This window comes from Pantherophis guttatus, chromosome 1, assembly GCF_059756535.1.
Source record: "Pantherophis guttatus breed Tessera chromosome 1, ASM5975653v1, whole genome shotgun sequence".
In the NCBI taxonomy this organism is placed as follows: Eukaryota; Metazoa; Chordata; class Lepidosauria; order Squamata; family Colubridae; genus Pantherophis; species Pantherophis guttatus.
The window spans coordinates 172,365,867-172,392,462 of NC_142063.1; the positions used below are offsets into that span (position 1 = coordinate 172,365,867).

At 34.5% G+C, this 26,596-nt stretch overlaps 1 protein-coding gene across 5 annotated transcripts in view; it reads left to right on the plus strand.

The window, feature by feature from the left end:
• ADAM23 (ADAM metallopeptidase domain 23) overlaps positions 1 to 25,582 on the plus strand; it is an 85,545-nt gene extending 59,963 nt beyond the window's left edge. Inside the window, exons 23-26 of one of the 5 annotated variants that reach the window (XM_034431616.3) lie at positions 183 to 351; positions 4,344 to 4,455; positions 12,881 to 12,971; positions 21,676 to 22,032. In XM_034431616.3, the coding sequence (XP_034287507.2) occupies positions 183 to 351; positions 4,344 to 4,455; positions 12,881 to 12,971; positions 21,676 to 21,721 (418 nt within the window). In that variant the 3' untranslated portion in view covers positions 21,722 to 22,032. Of the gene's footprint in view, positions 1 to 182; positions 352 to 4,343; positions 4,456 to 9,679; positions 9,771 to 12,880; positions 12,976 to 21,675 lie in introns of those variants that run through there. The other 4 variants (XM_034431626.3, XM_087882144.1, XM_034431639.3 and 1 more) reach the window with 4 other exon arrangements.
• Positions 25,583 to 26,596: the final 1,014 nt, after the last annotated feature.

Consider the following 26,596-nt stretch of genomic DNA (forward strand, 5'->3'; position numbering starts at 1 on the left):
TGTTTCTTATTTGGACACACAAAATTGTCCAAAACAGCAAACATCCATAAATAGAGTGAAAAAAATAATCATATTATTTTGCTTCCTGGATTCTCAGGTTATGCATGCTATAAATATTTTACATCTATTTATTCTGATGAAGTTTAATAATGCTAGTAACATTTTAAAACTTCTTCTTGTAGTTGTGCACATGTACTTTTAGATGATGAAACAGATTTAGGATATGTAGAAGATGGGACTCCCTGTGGTCCTAATATGATGTGTATGGACCGAAGATGCCTCTCTATTCAGTCCTTGAACATAAGCAGCTGTCCTATGGATGCTAATGGAAAAGTTTGTTCGGGACATGGGGTAAGTCCCAGGTCAGCAGAATATGTGACACACCAATTTCATGGAAAACCATTCTTCTTACTTCTAATCTACAGTATATGGAGATCTTTATACATGAAGACAGGAAGCATAAATTCCTGATAGGATGTACAAGAATTTGCCCTTTCATCTCATTGTTTAACTTTCATTAATTTAGCCAGTCTTGGAGATATTTTCTTCTACTACAGTGCTGTCAAACCCATGGCCCGTAGCCCAGATGCATTACGCACTGGCCACGCCCACACCCGGTTTAGCGAAGGAGAAAAAGTCCCGATACATCACATGACATCACCGTGAAAACACGAGTTTGACACCCCTGTTCTACTATTACTACTATTTACTCCTGGGATATTTATTACTACTGTTTACACCTGGAATAGAACAACATTGTTCTATAAAGACATAAAATAGAAATATTGTATAGAACCATAATTAACAGAGTTACATGCAGAACCCAGTTTGGCATACTTATGCAAAGGATTGTCCTCAGTTGAAATATAGCTTTTTATCTGATAGCTATCATTCATCCCCTTCCCCTCTGTGGGGCATATATTGTATCCCTTGGGTAAAACTGATAACTTAAAGAACAACAATGTTTCCTTCCCCTCCCTTCCATTCAATCATATCTGTTTCTTGAGACTGCCTGAAACATGTCCCTACATTTTTCTTTCTTTCTTTCTTTCTTTTTTTTGATAATTTTTTTTTTTTTTAAACAAAATAGAACACATCTTTTCAAAAGGAAGCTTTTGCTCCGGTCACAAATTGAAACAAATCATTAACAAATCTTATTTTCAGTTAACACAACTCAATATTTTAAACAGATATTTCCCTCAAATCTATCTATATAACTATACCATTATCCCCAAAAACCCGTTACTTAAATCTTAAATCCTATCCAGTTAACAATTCATTTTTCTCTTTCATTTGCTTAGATGGATATTTTGACAATATAAATCATAATTATATTAGACAAATTAAACATTCATTAATTATTTAATTATTATTAAATCTAACGTGCATTTTATCTTAACTATCACTCTAAACATGCACCTCCTTGTTTTGATCATCCCACCTCTTTTTATTATCTTTGATGTTAAACCAATCATTTCTATTTCTTGACTGTTAATCACAGCATAACCCTTTGTTTTAACTATTAAATATAGCATATTTTTATTTTTTGGCCATTACCCAGCATGCCCTTTGTCTGGCTGTTGAACACAGCATATTAGTTTTGTTTTTTGGCCGTTACACTGCATTTTCAGGTTTGTTTGGCTATTGAACACAGCATCTCTATTTTTGTTTTTTGGCCGTTACACGGCATATTAAGTTTCATTTTGGCTGATACCCAGCATGACCGTTTGTTTGGCTATTCTATACAGCATATTATAACTTTTTGGCTGTTAAATACAGTATGTTCATAGTTGGTTTAACAATCTCTACTTAAACCTTTCTTTGTTGTTTCCCTCTATATGCATCGCTTTTCATTTAGTCATATTTTTCTTTATCTTTTTTCATAGCAATCATAACATTTTAACCTTGAGACATAGTTCTTGCTTAAAACATATTTTTAAGTATATTTTTAAATTCCTTTTAACATTTTCAATTAATCATATTCACCCTTATTCTTTATCTTGACATTTTACCATTAAAACATAGTTCTTGCATTAAACATAATTACATGTATTAATTAGTTTTATTTAACAATCTTAATTTCTATAAAAGCCTCCCTTTAATTTATTACAATCATCTTTACTTTATTTTATTTTTAATCACATTATCTTCATTTCCTTGTCTGCAAACATAAATTTCTTTCCATTTTCCAAGTTTTTAATTTTATTCTCCATAAATCCAATTAGATCTCTTTTCATATTTTTATTCCGGATATAATGTATCAAATCTCTTTCTTTTGGGGCTGTGCTAAATCCTTTTTCTATTCCTGCGCCAACATTCAAGTTATTATTTGTTCAACTGTAGGAGTTCCATTGTAAATTCTTTTTCTTTTCACCCAAGTCCAGCTGCTTGCAGTCAGGAAAGAAAAATCCTCCTCCACAGTTCAGCAATTTTTTTTTCTGTACAGCTCAAAGTTCTCATAACAAAGGGAGGTTACAAAGTTCCTCTTTATGCCAGATGGTGTCTCTCTATAATTCACATTTCCCATTAGTCATGCAAGACTCCAATTTTATTTCTTATTATATAACAATCGACTTTATTTTCTTCTTTTGGTTAAAAAAGTATCAAATCTTCTTCTCCCCCCCTTAGTCCAATTCAGATTTTAAAGTGTTTAGTCCTTTTACCAAATCTCTAAATTAAGTCTCTTAATTCTTGTTCCAAAATTAGTTGTTTCTTGGGTCTTTGTTCTTTAAAGTTGCAGTTTAAAGTTTTTTTTCAAAGCCCCTTTGTTACTTAGCCACTGTTGTAGGCTAGGGATCTTCTAGTTACTGATATAGCTCTAAACGTTGTTACAAGCCTGGGTTGTTGTCACTCACCCGACTTCAAAAGGCTCCGTTTTAGTTCGCTTTCCTCCAGCGCTTTTCTTGCCCAGTTGTCCCGGCTTTGTGGCAACCGGCATGGCTGCCGCCCCCCGCCGCCGACTCACAGAGGGTTCCCTCTGACCTCCAAGGAACTTGCCTGTTCCTCTCGGTCTTCCGAGGTGCCCCTCTTCTTCCCCCGTCCCTGCAGGACAGGTTCGGTCCGCAGACCCATTGGCAGCGGTTCGGCAGCCGGGGTTTTTGCAGAACTCATCAGAGACCGCTATTTCCCCGACTGTCTTGCCGCGACATCAACCGGAAGTTCCCTACATTTTTCTTGACAAAGTTTTTCAGAAGTAGTTTGCCATTTCCTTCTTCCTATGGCTGAGAGAAAATGGCTGGCCCTAGCTCACCCAGCTTACTTTGTGCCCAAGGCAGGACTAGAACTTATGGTCTCTTAGTTTCAGGTCTAATGCTTTACTACTATGCCAAATTGGCTCTTGATGTTTACTTAATAGCATGTGAATGGTGCTTTTTTTGTTGAAGATCTTGTTGAACCACCATCTCCTCTTCCTTTCCTAGCTAGAATATTCCCAGCTGCAGAATGGCAGCCATTCTGATCACTTTTTGATACTCACACTGGAGTATCTAAAAATATTGAGCCAGTGGGAAGTTTATCAGTATCCATCCTATTTCTTGAGCCTGGGTCCAAGTACTTGTGAAATGAGATGTCCATGATGCTCTCTGAGCTTGGTTGTTTTCTTGCAAATGTTTCATTGCTTGAACTAGGTAACATTAATGAACTTCATTGAGCACTCATGATATTACCTGGTTTGAGTAATGAAAGATCTGCAAGAAAACAATCAAACACACAAGCCCCTCATTTCAACTCTGAGCTATAAATATCTATCAGTATTTGTGAGATATTACTGTGAGCCCTTGAGACTCGGGCAAGCATATACATTTATTTTTTGTTGTTATTACAATAAATTATTTTTCTTTCTTATGTGATTATCTGAATAGTTAATGAGTTAACATTTCACTTAAAACCATATTGAAATGTTACATTTTCTGATATGACAGAATGTTTTTCCTAAAATAAGTTGTCTTTTTGCTTATGAAAATATACAGTGATTCTTCAGGCTATGTATAGACAATCAAAAATACACATAACTATGGAACAGGTTTGTTTACCTAGTTTCAGCTGTGATTTCAGAAAAACACAGAGATTCTTTTTTATTCTAGAATGAAAGCATTTTAACTTATAAGCTATTAATTGCTCATTGCTGTGCATTTCTATGCTAATTGGGCAATGTGTGTTTCTGAAGGAACGCTGAAACAAGTTAGATTCTCCTGTGATGATAAGATGACTTTGTTTCTCTGGTAGCATGTGGCTATCCGAAGACATCAGTGCAACATTCTCCAAACAGAAGCCCTTATTCTGCTCCGTCTCCTCCAAGACACCATTTTAATGATACACTAATATATGCCAACTTTTTTTTTTAGGTGTGCAGTAATGAAGCCACCTGCATTTGTACCACTACTTGGGCAGGTACAGATTGTAGCATGTTTGATCCTAGAAGGAAAGATGACTCAGAAAAACCAAGTGGACCAAAGGGTTTGTGTGATTTCAGTTCCTTTTACCACCATATAAATTATATTATTAACAGGAACATTTGTAACAAAGCATTTGAAAACTATTAAACTATTACATATATTTTATATTTTACATTTATGGTTCAGGAGGTATTTCACAAAAAGCAATGATATGAAAATATTTTGAATTTTGTTATTTTTTCTAAAATATAGAAAATATAATTAATTCTAATAATAATTCTACCTATCGGTCTGACAAAATATCTAACATTTTAAATGTATGAGTATGTTTATATAATAATAAAGATTATATTTTTATATTTTAACACCTAAAACCCTTTATTAAAATAATGTATATATAGAAGTAATCTAATATTCTTGGATACTTTCAGAGGTCATTTGTAGCACAGTTCTCTGCATATAGAACTCCTGCTGAATTTAGTTGGATAGGAAGTGTATATAGGAAATAAAGTCTTGGATTGTTTAACATGAACCTAATAAAAAAGTTACAGGATATTAATATATATTTGTAAAAACTAAGTTACTTATTTTTTATTTTTGCAACTTAATATATTTTTTTAACTGCAGCATGACTATTGATTTAAATATTCAGAATACAAAAAAGCCATTTTGAATCCATTATAGGATCCCAAACACACAATTTAAAAAACTTATGTAATTTAATGCATTGAGTAAAAATGCTCAAATATGACTGAGTAGCAGTTTGCATTTTTAAACTGGGCATCATTTGAATACTTGAATGATTTTGAATTTTATTACTGTATTTTCATGCCCATTCTTTCTATCTAAGATGTTAGAATCCATTTAATTCCACCATAAATCCATAAATTAGCAGGTGGGAAGGAATATTGATTATAAGAACACAATCTACTGATAGTGGGGGACAGGGTTTCTGAATGGTATTATACTCTGTATTCATCATTATACAGAAATTAATTCTGATAGATATATTACTTATATAGAGTTTTAGTGCTATTAATGCATGTAAATTTTAGACTACCCTAATAAAAGAATGGAATGTTACTGGTAGATTGTAAACGTATGAAAATTTCGAGAGGAGCAAAGCTAATATACATGCTAGAAATTCATGAAATTATGTAAAACTGATCAGAGATTCATAAATGGTAACAGGACAGAACTAGAGGACCCCTGGGACTAGCTCTAGAAATAGGTACAAGGGTGTTTTAATGCTTTTCCAGTCCTGTATTATGCCATTTGATAACAAAAAGCAAGCCTTAGTTGTAGCTTTTCTCTTCTCTCTCCAGCCTTATCCTTTTTCTAAATGAAAGCTTCAGTAATAAAAGACTCATTCTCCCATATTATGCAATATAGGACCTGATGATCTCAGAAACCCCATTTCTAGTGAGAGAAGGATTTCATTCCTCAAGATATAAAATTCACTGAAAATAAGTACTACGAAGGTTGTCCTTCTGTGACAATATTTTGATGATCTTTTCTTACTTCTAAGTAACAAAAACTCTTTGTGGAAAATAGAATTCTAATGGGTCTGAAGGAAGATTTGATTTGTAAAATCTTTTGAAACTCCTTTGGATAAACCCAGACTTGATAAAAAATAAGGTATTTCTAGAGTAGGAGACATGAAGAGCAAATGGGAACAAACTGGTATTGAAAAACATTAAAGCCAGTTTCCAAAGAAAAGATTTGTGTAACAGAAATAGAAGACAGCCATGTCTTTGCCTCCCAATTTTTCCAGTTCCTAGTTTTAAAATTTCCTAATTTTGTATTTTGTTTACATAATGCAGATTATAATTTCAATTTGGAAACAAAAATTCTGCCTACATATTCATAAGGGAGGCTATAATCCTAGCCCTGGTATTGGGCCATAATCTAAAGATAATTTTAGTCATTAAAAGTCTGCAATATTTAAGAATGTTCTTTTTCTATCCAACCAACTAGTGACTATTTTAAAAACTTCCACAACTAAAAATATTTTCAGTGTTATACTATTTCCTAAAAAAAAAGGTTTTTCCTATGCTCTGTAACTTTTAACATTCTCAAAGTGTAAAACTATTTAAGTTGGCGTTCAATAGACTGTTTAGGTAAACCAATACAGGTAAGTCCTCAACTTACAACCCTTCATTTAGTAACCGTTCAAAGTTACAAAGCACTGAAAAAGTGACTTATGACTCTTTTTCACACTTACTACTGTTTCAGCATCCCCACAGTCACATGATCAAAATTTGGACACTTGACAACTGACTCATATTTAGGATGGTTGCAGTATCCCAAAGTCATGTGTTCACCTTTTGCAACCTTCTGACAAGCAAAGTCAATGGGGAAGCCAGATTCACTTAACAATTGTGCTACTAAAATAACAAGTGCAGTGATTCACTTAACAACTGTGGCAAGAAAGGTCATAATATAGGGCAAAATCACTTAACAACTTTCTTGCTTAGCAACAGAAATGTTGGGCTCATTTGTGGTCATAAGTTGAGGATGCCTGTAGCTCTGAGATTTTTATAGAACTTGAAAGTTGAAGGTAATCGTCATACTTTGCAAAAGTACCTATTATAACAAAAATTATACAAACCATCTTGTTTTCACTGCATTTGCGTACTTCATTTCTTTCGGTCCTTTTACATATTTCAGGTTCTAAAGTCAGAGATAAACTTCAAAATGTAATATTAAGAGTTAGAACTGCAAGAGATTTTCCTACAATCAATATTTAAACAACTTTTCCCAATAAAATAATTTCCAGGTGGATAGGATAATAAATCTCATTGTGAGTTTGAAGCTAGAGAGTCAGTGGGAATTTAAAATACAGTTTGGTATTTATTTAGTAAAATAACATAACTATTCTGTCCCCATACCATGCACACACCCAACCAGCCAGCCGAGGGTTAAATAAACTCTTCAAACACTCAACGTCAGTGATAAGGAACTTGGCAGCAACTCCGTAGCTGCCTGCCAAGAACTTTTACTCCGATAACACAGACAAAAATACACACAGTTTGAATAGTCCAGTTTGTAATAAATCCACAGCAAATAGGCGTTGTGTCCAAAGGTGCAAAGTGACTTGCCAGAGATTAGCTTTGTCTGTCACAGAGTCCGAATGGCCACCACACTCCCTTTTATAGCCTGTGGGGTGTGGTCCAGTGACTCAGCTTAATCTCTGGCACGCCTCCTTTTCTGCTGCGCACGCTTGTCTCTCCAGTGCTGGCGTGGGTCCAACCACAATGTTTCTTCGTCACTATCCGACGGCTTGGAAACACCTGGCTCCTGGCCAATCTCTTCTCCTTCGGGAGACACCTGAGGCATTGCCAGAGAGGAGGGTCCTGGAGAGGGAGGCCTGGCCGTCTCCTCTCCTTCATGTTCGGAGCCTTCTTCCTCTGATAAGATAGGCTCAGAGGATGGAGCCACAACAATAACTGACCTAGAGAGGCTTTGGTGGAGGGTATTTTAGCATTGGTGAGATTCTGTGAGATCTGGAGGAAGACATCATTTGACATTCGAGCAAGACACCCTATATTGCTATTTATCCCGCGGAGACAGAAGCACATTTCTCACATTACTTTTATTTTCTCAAATAAGGACATTCCACACATCAAAAACCCAGAGCTTTCAGAAGGATATTTTTGAACCTAATTCCTAAAGGAAATTCTAATCCCGTAAAAAGTTAGGATGAACCTCAGTTGAATATTGATATGTGTTATATTACATCCCATTTTTCCTCCTGAATTCAAATTGCTTTTGATACATACTCAGTATAGTCTATCTTCCAAATTAATTTTTATAAAGTTTGTAAGATGTTGCCATAACAAAGAAAAATAACCCCAACATGCACAACCAACAATCTTTATTATTCTGGTTAATAGATTAGAATATTTCTCTTTCCTTTCGTTAATCCTAAATAGTTGCTAATTGGAATATACCAGTTGTTTATTAGAAATAGTGCAGAATGTAAAGCTAGATTGGAAAGGAAATCCATTTTTATGTGGAGTTAAAATTTTAGACATTAGAAACAGTTAAAGCCTTTTGCATTTATGTGTTTCTAATTGGGACGGAAATCCAGTGTTATAGAAGTTGCCAGTCTTAGTTTTGAAGAATCAGGACAGATTCACGTTACTCTAGCATAAATGAATTTTATATTGAACATGATATGATTTGTGCCTCATCATTAATAAGTGTATTGGTACATAAACATTAGTGGGGGCCCACTTAATGTATGAAATATTAGGTTTGGTGGACAGGCATCTATCTGGGACCCTCTGCTTGCCAAGCCAAACTATAGATGAACAGTTTGAATGATGTTGATTAGGAACTACTTCATCTGCCGATAGAAAGCTAGAGGAATCCTTCTAGAGAATAATTTGTAATAGTGGCCGATAGCTCAGACTTTGCACAGATTCATATCCAATTTTCCCCCTCTAATTTTCTATACTTTCTACATTCCTAAAAATCCTGGAATGATTTGAGTAACATTTTTTCATATTTTAAAAAATCTTAAATATTTGCCATATTTAGGGAATGCTTTTAAAATTTTGTAAAGACCATTATCAAAGTTTCCTTGGCTGTTTGATCATAATGCAACATATTCCCAATAGTACAGGAGTGTGTTGTTATTTGGTCATAGAATATCTGTTTTTAAACAGTCATCAGTACTGTATTCTCTAGAGCAATGTTTCTCCACCTTGGAGTCCACACATCTGAAGGCTGCCAAGGTTGAGAGACACAGTTCTAGCATTTATCATGAAGGCCGATCAAACCAATGTATCCCTCTGTAGGTTCTGATATGTTTATGGGCTAGTGTTAGTTGAGAATTGAACAGAATGTCCTCTCTTTCCTTTCTCCTTGGATGGTCCTTAGAATGTGGGCATCACTCATTATTTTCAGCAGGCAGCTGATGCATATTTTTGGAGAATTCTAGTTGATTGCATAAAGAGAAGAGAAGCACCATTTCAATGTACATCTTCTGCAGTGTATGCAAACTGCAAAGGAGCTACAAAACTGTAGCCAATCCAGGCCTATCATCTTCCTTGTTACAGCTCCACCCATGAATGCATTACAGAACATTGATCAATTTTTAAAATAAATTGCACTTAAATATGCTGAATTATTTTTAGAACTGCTAAAATGAATTTTCTACAAAGTGAATGACAGAAAATGGTATATCATTCTGAGGTGCCATATGATTTTTCTTTTCAGATCTTTTATGTATGTGATGATTGTCTTTTTAAAAGATCTTCCCTCTTCCCTCTATACAGTGAGCATGGCCACTAACAGGCTTATAGGTGCAGTGGCAGGGACCATTCTGGCACTGGGGGTGATATTTGGAGGCACAGGGTGGGGAATAGAGTAAGCATATTTATTAGTTTCAGAGTTTTATGTTTGGTGCCTACTGTGTGAGGTAACTGTACGCATCTGATCCCTCTGTGTACTCCAACTAGCTTTGTGTTCTGTGGTGACTGTATTTGTCATGTGATTTGAATATTTGTGTCGTGTGATATGCTCATGCAATGTTTAACTCTCTCCTGTCTGGGATAATGTGGGGCATAAAAAAATAGTTTGTCAATTTTGTAGCACTATAATTAATACAATTCAATGTTTATATGTTTTTGATGCTCTAAATTATGAATAAAATTTCAAAAAGTTATTATAGTTTTAAAAATTTGTGTAATAGATACCTTAGTTCACTTGATATAATTTGGTTTATTGCCAGAAGCATTCAGAGGAATAGTAAGTAAAAGTATACGTTGTAAATAATTAAATAATTAAAAAGCAGAATTGTCCAAATCACCGTTTTTCAATCTTAGCCACTTTAAGATGTCTGGATTTCAGCTCCCAGAATACTTCAGCCAGCATATCTGAAGTCCAGACACCTTGAAGTGACTAAGGTTAAGAAACTCTGACCTAGATCAATAATGTTTGGTTCTGTTGCACCTTAGATGAGTAAGGGAGCTCTGTACATGGAAACAGTTTTCTTCATGCAGAGCCAGTGAGCATCCAAATATGTGCATTCTCACCAGTGCTGAGAGGACCATGTACATTTTCTTGGCCTAGCAAGAGGCTATTTTGATGATCATAGGGCTCCTCATCTGAGCTTATCTGTTGTGTGTGTTACTAAAATTGGATCAAGGCTATTATGAATATTTATATTAAATGAGATGAATCATTTTGAAATAGATAACAAGGGTATTACTGATATGCATATTGATGTGTCAACCATATATGTGGTTAAAAATAAGTACAACCATTTAGGAACTTTATGGGAACATCATCAGATATTCTTTATAGCAATATCATTAGAATTAATTGTACTTTTTATTTGATTTCCTTTTAAATAATGCATGCTCCTATGTATTCTGCCTACTGAATTGTATTTATAAAATCAAGAAATTATTCTGCTGTTATTTCTAGAATAGCAGATTTTCCAGATAACTGCACATTTTCCATAACACTACATTCGTCCATCCATCCTGTTCTTCAGCCTGATGGTAGCATTTCTGATGTTAGGAAGATCAAGCTACTAAAGAAAGCAGAGACAGCTTTAGTGGTCACTGGTGGCTGTAGAGAAAAGGAGAGGATCCTAATTTTCTTATGATGATTCATCTAAAATTACATTTTCTTAAAATCAAAATTGCTTTGTTATTCATAGTAGTGATACTATCATAACTAATGACTGCTTACTTGTTTTTTTTGCATCAGTGTGTGATCTGCCTACAGTTTTGTTTTAAGAAATGATAAATATGTGCATGTTACAGAAAATTCATTATTAATCCAAACTATTACAATTTTTCAGTAAAATTTGATTAAATAACAGTAGAATTGAATTTCTATCTAGGAGCAGCTGAAACATCATTAAATGAGGAAACTATCATTCTTCATCAGGCTAGATATTAAGATGCTTGTGGAGAGCCTTTATAATAAAGGATCTGAAGGAAAGAAAAGTATGATGGCCCTCATTAGAGGAATTGATTTTCTACATTGCATTAGTCAGAATCTAATAGAAGAGAATGTTTTAACCTAGCAGTCACCCAGCAGATTAATTCCTGATCAGCAAAGGGAATTAACTTGCTGCACGATGGGAATCCAGTTTGGATTATCAAATTTGTTATCGTCTAAATTGCCAAAAGCAATCTTTCTATATTTGCATGCCACCATTTTCATAAGAAAAGATGTTTGCAAATGTATATATTGAATTCAACTAGTGCTACAAGGTTGACTCGAGTGAAGCTCTTCTATGGGTAGATGGTTTAAAGATGACCCTCAAGCCAAGAAGCTCACCAGGCATAAGAAATTCCTTGCCAGGAAGGAACATGGAGAATTTCCCATGTTGTAAATATAAACTGCTCTTCGTTTTAATAGCAGGAGGGCTACTTTCAGGCACTCCATCCTTTCTGTTATTTACACTTAACAAAACTAGCTATCTCTCAGGTGAGCAGGGGAGTGAATAAAAAAAGACGGGCATGCTTCTAGGCATTAAGACTGGGATAAAATAAATAATTACTTCCTGTATAAATAATCACAATTTCCAATAGCACTTGCACAAAATCCTACTTTTTAAAATTTAAAAACAAACTGTTTTTAAATGTCCATATTAGTTTTAACTATGGATTTTTTAACAGCATTAGCACATGTTCAAAATCATTTCTAATCTGTGTCTTGCTTTTTAAAAGACTATACTGTGAATAAAACAAAAGATTAAATCAGATATGTATCATTTTGTTGAGAAGTAAAATAGTGATGGTGTTTGTTGTTTTAAGGGTCAGCTTTGATGGAAATACTCAAGTACACAATGATTTACAATGCCACAGAAGACATTTACTTAAGTCACTAAACAAAAGTATTTTTCAGTGTATATGGAATGTAAATAAAATTTGAAAGAATAGACCCAGAACTTATCACTTGACTTCTTTCACCCACAGGTGATTGGATTTCCAGGTTTTGCACTTATTTCCATGGACCAATTTAGCTTATTGTTGTTTTTTTGTTATTTTTAGTTGTCTTTGTACTTTTTCCCTGTTTCTCCTGATGCTCCTTTTTTTTCTTTTTTGTTCTTTAAAATTCTTCCAAACTTCATCCAATAATTTAAAAAGTTAGTTGTCTATCAAGTAAAGAAACATACTATCTTGACTTTTTTATTTAAAAATGTTTGAATACTGCAAAATTGTAAGGTATTCATGGCATTATAAATGTTTAGATAAATTTAAACTTAAGTCCATAGTTTCATTAGTAAGAAATATTCTAGGGAAGTGTTAGTTTCTATATGGAAGCATGATAGATAATTCATCTATCTTAAAAAAAATCTTCATGTAGTTTTTAAATAACTTTGGCCCGTTTGAAAATGTTTCTTTTAAATAATTTAATAGCTCACTTATTTTAAATTGTTTTACTACATTTCCCTGGATGTGAATGAATTAAGTGGTTGGTTCTGATCTCTTTCTTCCCATCATCCTTTGTCACAGGTCCTAGCGCCACCAATCTTATAATAGGTTCCATCGCTGGTGCCATCCTGGTAGCAGCTATTGTCCTTGGGGGGACAGGATGGGGCTTTAAGTAAGCAATGCCGCATGTCTTTTTTTCAGTGGCTATAGCACTTCTTCCTGCTTACATCACTAGATTTTGAGTTCCTGCTACAAGATCTCCAGTAGTGGTTTACTTTTAAAAAATCCATATTTTGTAAAAGACCAAGTATCTTTTTAAGAAATCTCAGAAATGTCACCAGGGTGCAAAGTTGTAATATAGAGTATCTAATAGAGTCACCCAACATAGTCTGAAAGACATCTTTGTATTGCAGCAAATTACTGCATCTGACTCCTTGGATAGTATTAGAGATCTTCAACCTAAGGAAGCTTGTGAAATTGCTGTGGACATGACCAGTGCAAAGATGTTGTTCTAAAAAGAGTAGTTATTTACAAAATGCTACCTTGAGGGCTTCAGTAGGGTCCAGAAAGCCTGAATGCAAAACAGTTCAATTCCCAAATGTCAAAATTAATTCTGCATTACATTCCAAGAACACAATAAAGAATTCATTTTGCAGAAGGAAAACTGATAAGGTCAGTGAAAATACGTAACTCACCCAAGTAGTATGAAACTGAAATTTGAACCAAATCTCAAATCTCAAAACTAATTTTTTCATCTTGGGAGAGCATAGTTTAAATCAAGCAGTATTATTGATAAGATAGCCCTCCTCTTGGCAGAAACTCCAATCTGTAAAATCTTTTGCATACACAGACTCATACTCATTTCATAACCTCATCTATCCCTCTGTACCTTGACTGGAACTAATTTGCAATGAATTATTTCAGCACCTATGTATTTTAAGAATAAGTTGATTTATACAGCTGATGCCTCTATACTACACTTTGTCTATGTATTCGTAAAAATAAACATATAACGATTTTGATTCTTTGAATTGGCAGTGGAAAAAAATAGAATTTTGAAAAATATCTGACAAAATGGCAGCATAGTAGATATGGCCCAACATAAAATGCAGTTTTAAAAAAGACAACCTGATCTGTACAAGTCCAAGTGACTTTTCCAAGAATCTGAATTTGAAACTAAGAAGGAAATGTTTGCGAGTTCATGGCTGTCTCATTTTTTCTCCTTAATCTAAATAAAGAAGGTGAGAGAAACCTAGGACTTTTGTATCCCCATATTAAATACTACACACAGAGATAGATACAGAGAGAGCACATACATTTTTCGGCTAATAGGGTGGGGTTTAAGAATTCTTTCTAGGATAGAATGCTTAATGAAAATGGTTCGGCAAAAGCTTAATAGTAAACAGTTGCTTTAATGCAATTGCCCTATGTATGAATTAGTAAATGGGCCTAGGAAACCTTCATCCTCTAGTCATATAGAAGCAGCTTTCACAATTTATCTGCACCGTTAGAGCATGGGGGGCGGGGGTGAGATAGAAAAATTCAAGATCGCAACACACCTCAAAAATTTATTGTTTAGTTGCAGCTGTTATCTTGATTGTTTTAAATCTCCCCCTACCCCATTGACACACTGCACCCAGTTCCTTATGACAGGTTTTTAGTTTGTTTGTTATTAGGGGCTGAAATAATGTATTGTGGGAAAGTTAGAAAGAAGTATTTCTCTTATATCAGTTGATATAAATTATAAAACAAAAATAAGGTGTATTTTTATATAAAACTAAATAAACACAAATCTTACTAATTTTGCAATTAATATAGTTTATATATTATCAGGACATATGAAATATGCTTACTAATAACATGTCCTGCTTTTAATTCTGTTCAGATCATTGAGATAATAATTTACTTCTTAATGTTATGAAAACAAGATTCTACACCCTTTCAGAGGGAATTGAGGTAAGGACATTAGCCCACTTCACATTATTCTCCACACACGCTTGTTTAATCCATAGTTTCTTGAATAACCTAAATTGGCTGGACTCATGCAATGTCCTAAGTTATAAACAAAGGATGTTGTCTTTTATGATCTCAAGATTATGTCACAAAAATTCAATAAGACATTGAGCAAATTTTAGGAGCATTTTTTTTTTACAAAACAAAACATCTGATGTGGAAGAGGAGGGGAAGGGCTCAGGAAAAAAACAGCAAAAAAATAGTTTAATGTCTAAGAAAAATGCCTCTTCCTTCAGATCTTTATTTATGACAGTATCTTACATTCAAAGAACTCCACTCAAATGGTACTTTGCATCTTGTGTGACATTTACATATACATTATATGAAATATTATGAATTGATATCTCTGTATGGATAGTCATGCAGTGTAAACATCTTAATAGTTCTCTTGCTTTTTTATAGAAAACTATTTTATTCTGTAGCAGAACCTCAAATATGATGGCCTCGCCTAGCTCTCAGCTTGAAGTGCATGTTTCTTTGGGGTAAAGCTGGGGAAAAAAGGTAGATTTTCTCACTAGAATCTAGATAGGTCTTCTCATATTTTGCTGCTTCATTTTGTATGTATGAGAGTCTTAAGAGAACTCAGAATATTTATGTTATCTGCTAATAATATTACTGTATGCAACAACATCCAATTCTATAATTTAAGATTATATTTTAAGTTTAAAAAGACAAAATATAGGTCTTCAAATGGAAAGCACACTTAAGGAATAACTCTATAGAAACAGCTAAATATTTTAGTGTGGCATCATAATACCTATCTGAGAATGTTCTTTTCTGAGTATTCTTAGTTTGGATCATGACTAAAACCCTTCACCTAGCTGGACTTTTCTGTCCTCTTATCCTCACTGCATCCTCTGAGGGCCAGGAGACCCTTCCACTTTGTGAAAAAACATCAAGATCTGCAGCAAGAGGAGAAAATGGATGAGATTTGTGAGAGTAGCTTGAGGGGGAAGAAGAGGGGGAAGTGCAGTCCCTAATGAGTGATGTGACATTTCATTCATGCACTTCTGGATCCAACTCATTATGTTCCTATTATAATACTATATTGTCTAATTAAAATTTTTTAGTACTTATGTGATAGTTGTTAACTTTCTTCAGACGCATGAAAAGTTGAATTCAAATATTTTTAGGGTAAACATTCGGCGCAAATGTAACACCTCTCCTGCGCGAGCTGCACTGGCTCCCAGTGGTCTTCCGGGTGCGTTTCAAGGTATTGGTTACCACCTTTAGAGCGCTCCATGGCTTAGGACCCGGTATTTACGAGACTGCCTTCTGCCGCCAGTAGACTCCCACCGACCAGTACACTCCCACAGAGAGGGGCTCCTCAGGGTGCCGTCGGCCAAACAATGTCGGCTGGCGGCCCCCAGGGGGAGAGCCTTCTCTGTGGGGGCACCTACCCTCTGGAACGAGTTGCCCCCGGAGATACGGCGGATCCCGGATCTGCGCACTTTCCGCCATGTCTTAAAGACGTTTTTGTTTCATCAAGCTGGGCTGACCTGACCATACTTTTTAAATTGCTTTAATTTTAAATTGCTAAATTATGGGTTTTAATATGGGGGCCAAATTAATTTAATTAACTGAGGGCCAAATTAATTTAATTGGTTTTTAATATTGTTTTAATTTTTGTATATTTTGTATTTTATCTGCTGGCTGATCACCGCCCTGAGTCCTTCGGGAGAAGGGTGGTATACAAATATAATAAACATAACATAACATAACATTTTGTAAATGTTCCTTAGTAAAGAGACTAGATTTCTATACGATTTGGTGTGTCTTTAAAAAAACAAAGAATTCTTATTTTCACAAATCTTGTGAAAGCTACACACGTGACTAAACTTAATGTTTGGTTAGAATCAGCACTATAATGGGGAATAAAATAATATTAGTGTTGTTTTATAGAGCTGCTGAGCTCTGAATTAAAATTGATCTTTCCCTCCTTTTTTGAATCCCAACTTGTTCTGGGTGTAAGCACTCTGAAATATGTATCCATGATCCAAAAGAATTTTAATTAAAATATACAATTCATAGTATATACTACTAGGGTCATTGGACTGAGATGAGTGATTATAGAAATTGAATAAATAAATAATTGTATTGATATTGTGCATGATACATTTTAAAGCCATTTATTTCTTATAAGACACAGAGGTGAATGGATGGATGGATGGATAAAAAGCAAGGTTTTTTTAATGTTTTGTTAAAGTTTATTGTATGGCTGGAATTAAATTATTTTCTTGTTGGGCATAAAAAAAAGGAGTTGCCTACTGTTAGGTGGGATTGCAAAATCTGTTGTTGCATTGTAGTGCATACTGTTTCTCCATACCAGAGACAGCCAATTTCATGTTATTCCTCCAAGCCTTTTGCCAAAGAACTAGAATGATATATTGTCATTCTTTTTTTCCAATCACAATTGTATCCTTTTAGTCCTTATTCTGAATTTCCCCCATAATTAAAGGTTGCCTAATTAAATAAACTAAGTTAATTAATTAAATTAAATTAATTAAATAAAGTTGAAAAATAAACAGCTTCTTTCTAAATAAGCAAGATGTAGTTACATCTTTTCAATTTGCTATACTGAAATACAGATTTTATGTGTATAACCATATTTCTTTTCTACTTAATTTGTTTTGAATAATGTATTTAACTGAAAAGAAAACTGGGATTTCCCCCAGCAATGATTTTTTTAAAAATTTGATTTATATGCCGCCCTTCTCCGGAGACTCAGGGCGGCTTACAATGCGTTAAAACAGAAGATTCAGGTTTTTTGGTTTAATTTTCCTTAAACAAAACAAATTTCTCCTATTTGCCATTAAAAAAATGCCCATTTTTGTAGATTTATACTGTATAAATCATAAAGCTTTTGCATCTTTTTAGTTCCCTACTCTAGAATGTTCCTTAATATCTAAAGAGGAAACTGGTTCCACCTCACCATTCCATGTGTCCCCTGAAGTGTGAGTCCCATTGTTCCCTCAGATCTTTTTTGCCTGCCATTGTGCTCAAATTTCAGACAATTATTCCTTTGTCCAATTTGGAGAACTGTAAATGGGATTCAAAGTGATGTTCTTTGATGTCATCTTCCTCTGTAGATGCTTTAATGAAAAATCAGAATCTTAATCACATTAGCTCATGTACTGAAAAGATGCCGAGGATTGCAATATCCCTGTTATTACGGAAACCGTAATTCCCAGCTTTCAGACTTCACTATCTGTCGGAGGCTTTCGTGTTTATAGCTATTCCATTGTTAACAGATTTCTCAGGAATAGCAAAATAAGCTATCCCAAATCCAGTAGGAAAGAAGTTTGTACAGACATCTAAAGGCAAATAGTAAACTTACCAGCACAGAAAATAGATATCATTCTCTTTTGACAGGCCGTAGGGCAGTAAGCTTAAATGTATTCAGTAGACTTTTTTTCTCTCATCTGCTACTACAATCTTTCTGATTTTAAAGACTTGTACATACAATTTCATACAGTAGAGGAAAGCAGGTCCCTTTTTTTGAACCTCTGTCAAGGGGCAAAGATTTTAATATCATGCAGTCACTCAATAAAAATAATAACTTATCACCTTGAAACATGGGCTTCAGGGAGTGGTCCTCTATCACCATTCATGGCTTGGGTCATCTCATTTCATTCAAGAGTAAAATACTATATTGATGAGCTTCCCTTTAGTGGGAATGGCCAATTTCAATTTTTTAAAAAAGCTATTCTGGACAAAATCCAAAAGGTGAAAAATAGAGCTTCTTGTATGAATAGCACAACTCATTAATAAAAAGGGAATATATCAACTGGAGGCTGCACATAGCCCAAAGCCAGGAGATATCTTACTCCTGAATTTCAGCAGATAACAAAAAGAAGCAGGTGAAAAATATTAAAAGAAATTTATACCTTTCTTTAGTCATAACACACCAGAAATAAAACCAAAACAAAACCAAAATCCAGGAACCCCCATTCCTCCAAATGCCACCCTTATCTATTTTGGTGTCCTAATTGCTTCATTACCCAATTATTGTAGGCCTACATTTTTGGAAGAAATAAGGCTTACAGTCACCAAAGATTTTTTCCCCATCCTGCATTCAAATCACATAGCAACCAGTTTTCAAACTATTTCACAACGAAAATGTCAATTTTCTTTTGGGAACTCCTGATCTTTTTCCAGCTTTCGGTTTTTACAATCCTTCAGCATGTTGAAGAGATGGTTATTTGGTGATAGGCTGTTTTGCCTTCTGTGAAATAAAATGTCACAAAGAAACAATCACGGTTGGGATGAGGCATTGCCTGGAGTGCTAGTTTTCTTTTTCCTCCATTGTGCAGCTGATGGCCATTCTTTCTCTCTTTTCCTCATTCACTAAGCTCCAGGTATTAGCCACCGTGATTCTCTCACAGTAGGAAAATGATACTGCATGAAAGGACCTTTAGATCTATGACATAAATTACTTTCTAATTTTGAAGAGCATTTGCTTCATTCCTACCATAGGCATTCTTTGCCTTCTTTATGGAAGGGTTGTTTTTTTATTACAATCTCAAAGATGTATTTCGATCTGGTCCAAGTATGTTTCATATTTTGCTTCGAGTTTCAACTTCTGTCTTTTTGGTGTTCATGGAACCTTTATCAAATTCTGCCTTTGAAACCACACATAAGATTATTCTAATAAAGTTGGTATAACAAAATTATCTAGCAAGACATTGTAAGTAAACACAGTTCTGGTAGATTACTTCCTTCAAGCATATCTTAATTAGTTGTAATAAAATGAAAATAAAAAGTTTTTATGAGTTCTGAATTCACATTAATAAACTATCCAAGAATGTTTAAAGAATTGCTGACCATATGCAAATTTCATTTATGAGTTGATATAGTCATATTGTTCTTGTATTGATCAAACAAACTGTAAAATCATAAAATGAGTATCATAACCTTTGTCTATATTTTATGAAATCTGAACTTGTGCAGTACATTTCTCTTCTTCCAACATGCACAGCTTTGTCTGGCATTTTTTCCTATTTGGGAGAAGAGATTTTATTTCATGTGAGATCAGTTACAAACTATTTAAAAGAATATAGCGATATAAATTCATGTTAATAATATGCTTCATATTGTTATTATTTCCTTGAGAAGGATTTTATCAGATCAGTTGAAGTAGACTACAACCCTATGCATACTTAGTTGAGGAAAAAACTGGTGGCAATAAACAAGATTTAATTCTGATTAAATATGGAAGAACTGTGAGTAGGAATAGCCTTGCTGTCTATATGCACAAAGTGTAGAATTCACAAATTCAACACTCAATTGGGAAATTAAATATAGTAATTTCCATAAGCTAGTTTTCACATGAAAATAGTAGATAAGAGATGATGCTATGGTGGGAAAAGAGCCCACAATATGGCCAATTTTTCCATATATTGTTGCATATTATATACACCGCCAAATGCATAACTTTTTACATTGTTGTTTTTTAAGATACACTGTCACTCTAACTACATTAGAATGTAAGATTAATTATACTATATAATTGTAAATCTATAGAAAATTGTAGGTTTGGGGATTATTTTTAAGCTCTTCTCATAAATCATTAAAACATTTTGGGGTATGAAAACATAGCAAAGGCGTAGTGTTCAAATCTTTATTTTCATAAAGTCCACAGAGAGAACCATTTTAGTCTGTTTTAGTAAAAGCAGTGTTGTGTGATATCTTTGAGGTCAAAAAAAATCATTGTGGTTTAAGATTTTGTAAACAAGATGCAAGAAATATCCTGAGTTGTAACATGAGAATAGAAGAAAATTAACTGACCATAGGACGAATACTGTACACTATGAAAAGTAGCAAATTTGTAGAGTTCAAACAGCTACCTACTTCTGAAAGCAGCAATTGTGATAATTAATGTCTTGGGATAGTTATATCAGATCTGCCAATACTTCATAGCATAAATATTATCGTATTACACTGGAATATTCACTCACCGCGATGCAGTATATATTTGGAGATATATGGCATATACAAAAGCCAATGCAAATATTGTTATAACAGAGCTGTAGCTGTAAACTGCATGTTTCAAATATATAGTACAGAAGTATATAGTACAAGTTTGTTCATGTTAAAGTTTGTTCTTTTGGCAATCATCTATACTTTACTAGCAAAACAAGTACTAGCAATAAAAACAGCAAAATCTTTTTAATTTGAGCATGCAGTGGAAGAACTAAAGGCTTTTACGTTTCATAACGTTAGGGAATTTGTGAAATCCTGTTCTATGTGTTACTGCATGATAAGGTGGTGGTGGAGCAGTGCACACGCACAGTGTTAAGATTAAATGCATGAATCCCTTGCTTGATGCCCCACATAAAGCCAGATTATGGGGAAGTTGCATCCAATTTTTGTGTTGCCTCGTAATGCCTTGCTGTTTATTTATATAGCATATTTATATAAGACGAGAATGGATGTTTATACTGAAAGCTTTTTCTGTGCTAATGACATCAACACACTTTCAGTCATGCAGTTAACACCCCTAGGTGTCCATTCTGCTTTAAGAGCCGTTTCTGTATGGAGAAAAAAGTATATGTTGCGCATTGCAGTTATGGGCTGACACAAAAGACATCCTACATTGCAGTCCATTGGATATGTCAGCAGAGTTCTTCTCTATGATGTGTCCTTGATACTGTACAAAATGGTATGTAGGATTAAAATTTCATTTTCATTTAAAAATTTCTCTCAGAACTCTGCTTTGAAAGCTTTTAAATATAAAACTTTTTCAAGGTTACATCTGGGAAGTCTAAATGTGAGCCCATACTCTAATGTGATGATTATGACTTGTGGTTCCCATATGCCTCACTAGTCTATTTTTTATTTCCTATCTCTCCTTTAATTGGAAGAAATGTAAAAAAGAGAAGATATGATCCAAGTCAACAAGGCATCTAAGGAATTCCCTGGAAGAATGTGGCTGTGCTTGAATGTGGACTCTGGCTATGGAGGCTCTTTGAAGCAGCTGGCTCTTCCTGCAGCAGAAGCATACCAGTCATTGTCTACCAGTGGCAAGTGGAGGCATTTATGAAAGGGCTGAAGGAAAACTGTCCTTTACTGGAGATTTAAATTCAAGGACTTCCTCCACTCATTTCTCTCTTTTTTGGGGGATGTTAGGGATAAAACAAACTTTGGGAAGGAACTATTTTTTGTTCTGAACAAAAATGGAGCAAACAAACCAAGCGCAATAAGTAAACTCTTTCGAACTATTTAAATAGGTAAAGAATTTCTTAGTAATTTGAGTTCGCATGATCTTTTAATATTAATGGCAGACTCCAGTGGCATGATAATTTCTGAAATGGTGAACTGCATGGCATAAACACAGTAAACAAGCTAGCAAGAGGGTCCCAAATAAAATCTATTTACCAAGAACATGATAGAACAAAACACAGAAGAGCTGATTCTAGGTTTTACCTATGAAACAGAGGATAATTCCTTAATTCTACCTATTATAGGTATTCTTTATTTTGTTTATTTATTGCTTTGGGGCAAGCCTCTTTGAGGAATGGCAAATCATACTACATTGAAATATATTTTTAAAAAATGCTTTGGGGGAAGTCTTATCAAGCTCCATTATTACACATTTTGAAATGTTTCGTTCCATACATGATCTTAAGCTGTACACATTCATAAAATGTTGCTCCTATTTAATTTTGGGGTAGCACTTTATATTTTAGAGTGGGCATAGTGCAGGGAAATTCCACAAATAAGAGGTATGCTTTTTAAATATGTATGCTTAAAACCAAAAAAAAAAAAAGGTCCGTCCAAAACCAATATGTGTAAATGCATATGTATACAATGATTTTTTCCTCTTCAAATGCATTATTTGCATCCATGCAGATATTTTGTATATATTGTAAGAAACTGACACCCTCTCAAATTAATCACAGAAGTGCCAAGCTTATGTCTTTTTCATTTTGCCATGTTGTTTTCCTTTCTCAGTCTCATATTGTATGACAGGAAAGAAGCCTAAATAAGCCTTAAGTACTTGTAAAATACTGAGAGCTTTTAACAGGTTAAGGCGTTCGGTGTATTGTTTTATAAAGCCCAGTCTCCCCTCACCCTCAGGACTCCTTTCATTTTTTAAAAGTGCATAAACAGCATCCAGATATCCATGTCTTTTTGAATTTATTTCTGTAGTAATTATTTTTCAAAGCATAGCTTTGAACCTTCCTATTAGACTACATGTGGTTACTGTCATGGAGGTCTGAATTAGAAAAAACAATGAGAATATTGCCATGTGCATAACCAGATAACATTGAATCCTGCTTAAACAGAGAAGTGGCATTCATGAAACAATAATATAGCCTCTTCCCTTCTCCCAAGCATCCAAGCTCTGCCATAATCACGGCTTTTCATCACTTCTCTAATTAGTAAATGGGAAAAGCCGTAATGGTAACCCCCAAAGTGTAGTGGAAATAAAGCTTGCTTGTATAGATGCACCTCTGCTGGCCAACCGCAAGTTAATATTATGCCAATATACAAGGCAACATCCCACTTTGGTTTTGTTAGCACTGTTGGTGCAGCTGCTGCTGCAGTTGTGCTTAGGGGTTTTCTACGCCTGTGTGCTGGGACACAGTACCGGTGCTAATTAAGCAATCATGGTCATTAAAGCAGCCATAAGATAACAAACATATTGTTATCCTTTATTACAGTTGCTATGACATCAGAGCAGTGTAAACTCAACCTGCAATCATATCCAAAACTCCAAATGCTTGATCATTGCAATGGAAGACTGCTTTGGAATAAGCTTTAAGCGCATAATGAAAAAGCTACTTACTTAAAAGCTTTTTCCCCAGTCACAGGTATTTGGGCATGAGCTATTTATAATTTGGTTAATCATATAGAAATTATTTCAATCTGTATATAAATGTTTTATTCTTTTGAGATATTTTACCCATTGTGTATTAGCATTAAAAAAAGAAAGCAAAGCAAAATCTGATACTTTTCAAGTTATGTTTGAATTTATTTTTAGATTTCCTTGGGTCACTTAATACTATACCAATGTTTTGGGATGCCTTTCATCAAGCTTTATTGACAATTGTGTGAAATCATAGTGGTTTGGCATGACAATCATTTTTGAGTTAACTTGGGTGGGCAATTTGTGGTCCTTGGACCAACTGTAGCACCTGAATTTTTATTTATTTGCTTTATTTGCTTACTTATTTAGACCCAGAACTATTGAGATGCTATTGAAATTCAGTGGAAATAAGAAAAATGGTTCCTCATTTTTTAAATGGGAAATGTAAGAAATAAGGAGCATGAACTGTTTACCATACCTAAATAAGAATACCTTTCCTGAAACTCCAGCTCCCATTACTAATGTGACTTATTGTGCTTATAGTGCATCATTGGTCACAAAAATGTTAGGCACTTCCATTTAGCAGGTTGCTGTCTTTACATAATCCTTGCAATGTATTGAAGTTACTGTTCTATAGTGAGTGAAAAAAGCAGGGGAAAGTCTGGAATGCAATTATACTGATATTTAAGGTTAATACTCTCCAAAGTCAGCAATGAATTTTACCTTTTCTTCCTGACCTGAAAAACAAATTGGAATAAATTCTATATGTGACGTGCTCAAATCCTCTCTCTTCCAATAAAATGGCCCTATAGAATATTTTATGTAATGCCACTTTTTGTTTAAGTATATTGGAGATTAAAATAAATAGGTGCTAAGGTTGGGTTTTGTTTTGGGAGAAGTGGTAACCACAGTAGATAGTGCCATTCAATATGGCTACAAAGGTCAATCTGTTATATTAAGTAAAATCTTTATGTAATTCACAAAACATTGTAATGTGCGATGTGATTTTTTAAAAAAATCAGACCACACTGGTCCCCAATTATGTACATATGATAAAGAGTTAGGGTAACTTTTTGTTACACTAACAATTTCATAAGAAATATAATTTCTTTTCTAAATTTCTCCTCTGCTGTTTGGTTCTGTATAGATACATTTAAATACACAGATTACGTATAGACTATAAATGACCACACAACCACAAAGCTCACAGAAATGAATTGTCACGTTTTCAGTGGTCCTAGCCTTACATCATCAAACCTGCTAAGGTCTATACTTATTTTATAAGCATTCATTTACAATATTTTGTAAAGAACACATGCAACTTAGGTTTTTTTTTAACACGATATCATTGTAATGGTGTTCAACACAATAAACAAACCATTTCAGTCGTTATATTTTTGTTTCATTGATAGGATTCAACTCGACAGGAAATGTATGGAAATTTTATATTGCTTATATTGATATGCTGCATGATCCCACTGAATTCAACCAATTCTCAGAGAGGAAAGCGCCACTACGCAAATTAACAAGAATATATTCTAGGTGCATGTTAAAATAAATTACATAGGACTGGAGTTGTACAAGATTTTCTTTACTATGCAATGATAGGTATTGCACAAATTTAAAATTCAAAGACAAATGTCTGAGGAACTTTACAAAATACTTGAATTATTTTTGATCTAAAAAGCTATCAGTCATTTTCTATTCATTGTTGCTTTCATTATTAATATTCATCTAAAATAGTGATTATTTTTAAGGTGCACAATTTAACAAATTAATTTTGTCTGAAGCTAATATTCATATCTTGTTGGCTGCAGATGAATGGGAATTCAGTTATTGTTTTGCATCTTAGTAAATTAGTATTAAAGACGTCATAAACATAGAAATTGGCTTCTGTATTTTTCTTTCCTGTGCTGTTAATAAATTAAATTTCACATCAGACCTAATTTTCAAGAAAATGAAGGCTGTTTGGTATTTTTTTTATAGAACATTGGGAAAACAGTTTCCAAGTTCACTTCTGTTGCAGATGCTAATCTCCTCTGTTAGCAAATGTGTAATGTTGGATGTCTTTATGACTGGGGGGGAAAAACACATTATGAATGTGCAGTTCAGCATATAGTACATGGACCATTATACATCAAATGAATGTCCTGTGGATTAATAATAACCTTTTGGGAGGATCTGAGGACTCATAATGATTCAGCCCTTCCAGAAACTCTAATCCTACAATGGGATTACCTGGAAGTAGCCCCATTGAAAGCAATACTTCTTTAAACTTGAAATATATAGATTGAAGTATGTTTTTAGAAATCAGAAATGCCTATCTGGGATGATTTGACTGCCTGACAGCATCCAGAGTTTTGTTTGTAAAGTTGGGTATACATAGTGCCATACTATGCTCTTCTTGACCTCTCAGAAGCCTTCAATACAATCAACTATGATATCCTTTTGGGCCATCTGTGGAGCTTGAGGCTGGGAGTACAGTGCAGTTTTGCACTGGTTTGGCTTCTTTCTCCAAGGCTGCTCTAAATCGATGCTGATAGGGAGTGAGAGGTTCAGCCCGCGGCAACTCCTTTGTGGTGTACACAGGGCTTAGTATTCTCTCCACTCCTTTGTAACATCTACATGAAGCTACTAGGTGGGTCATTCATCATGGGTTGAGGTATCATTCGTATGTTGATGATACTCAACATCTCCACCCCTGGTGTTCCAAGTGACTTCCGCAGTGCTTGGAGGCAGTGGGGGCCTGGATGGAGGACAACAGGCTTTCAGATGAACTCTAGAAAGATCCCATCAGTCAAGGAATTTTGACTAGCAGAGGAGGAGAAAAGCATTCTCTAGCTCCTGCCCTTTGGAATATCTTATCCCATGATGTGAGAGTGACTTTCCATAGTAGCCTTAAGACCTGGTTCTGCCAGATGGCTTGGGCCATTAGGGGGAACCTCACATTGGGAATGGTTGATTAATTAAGA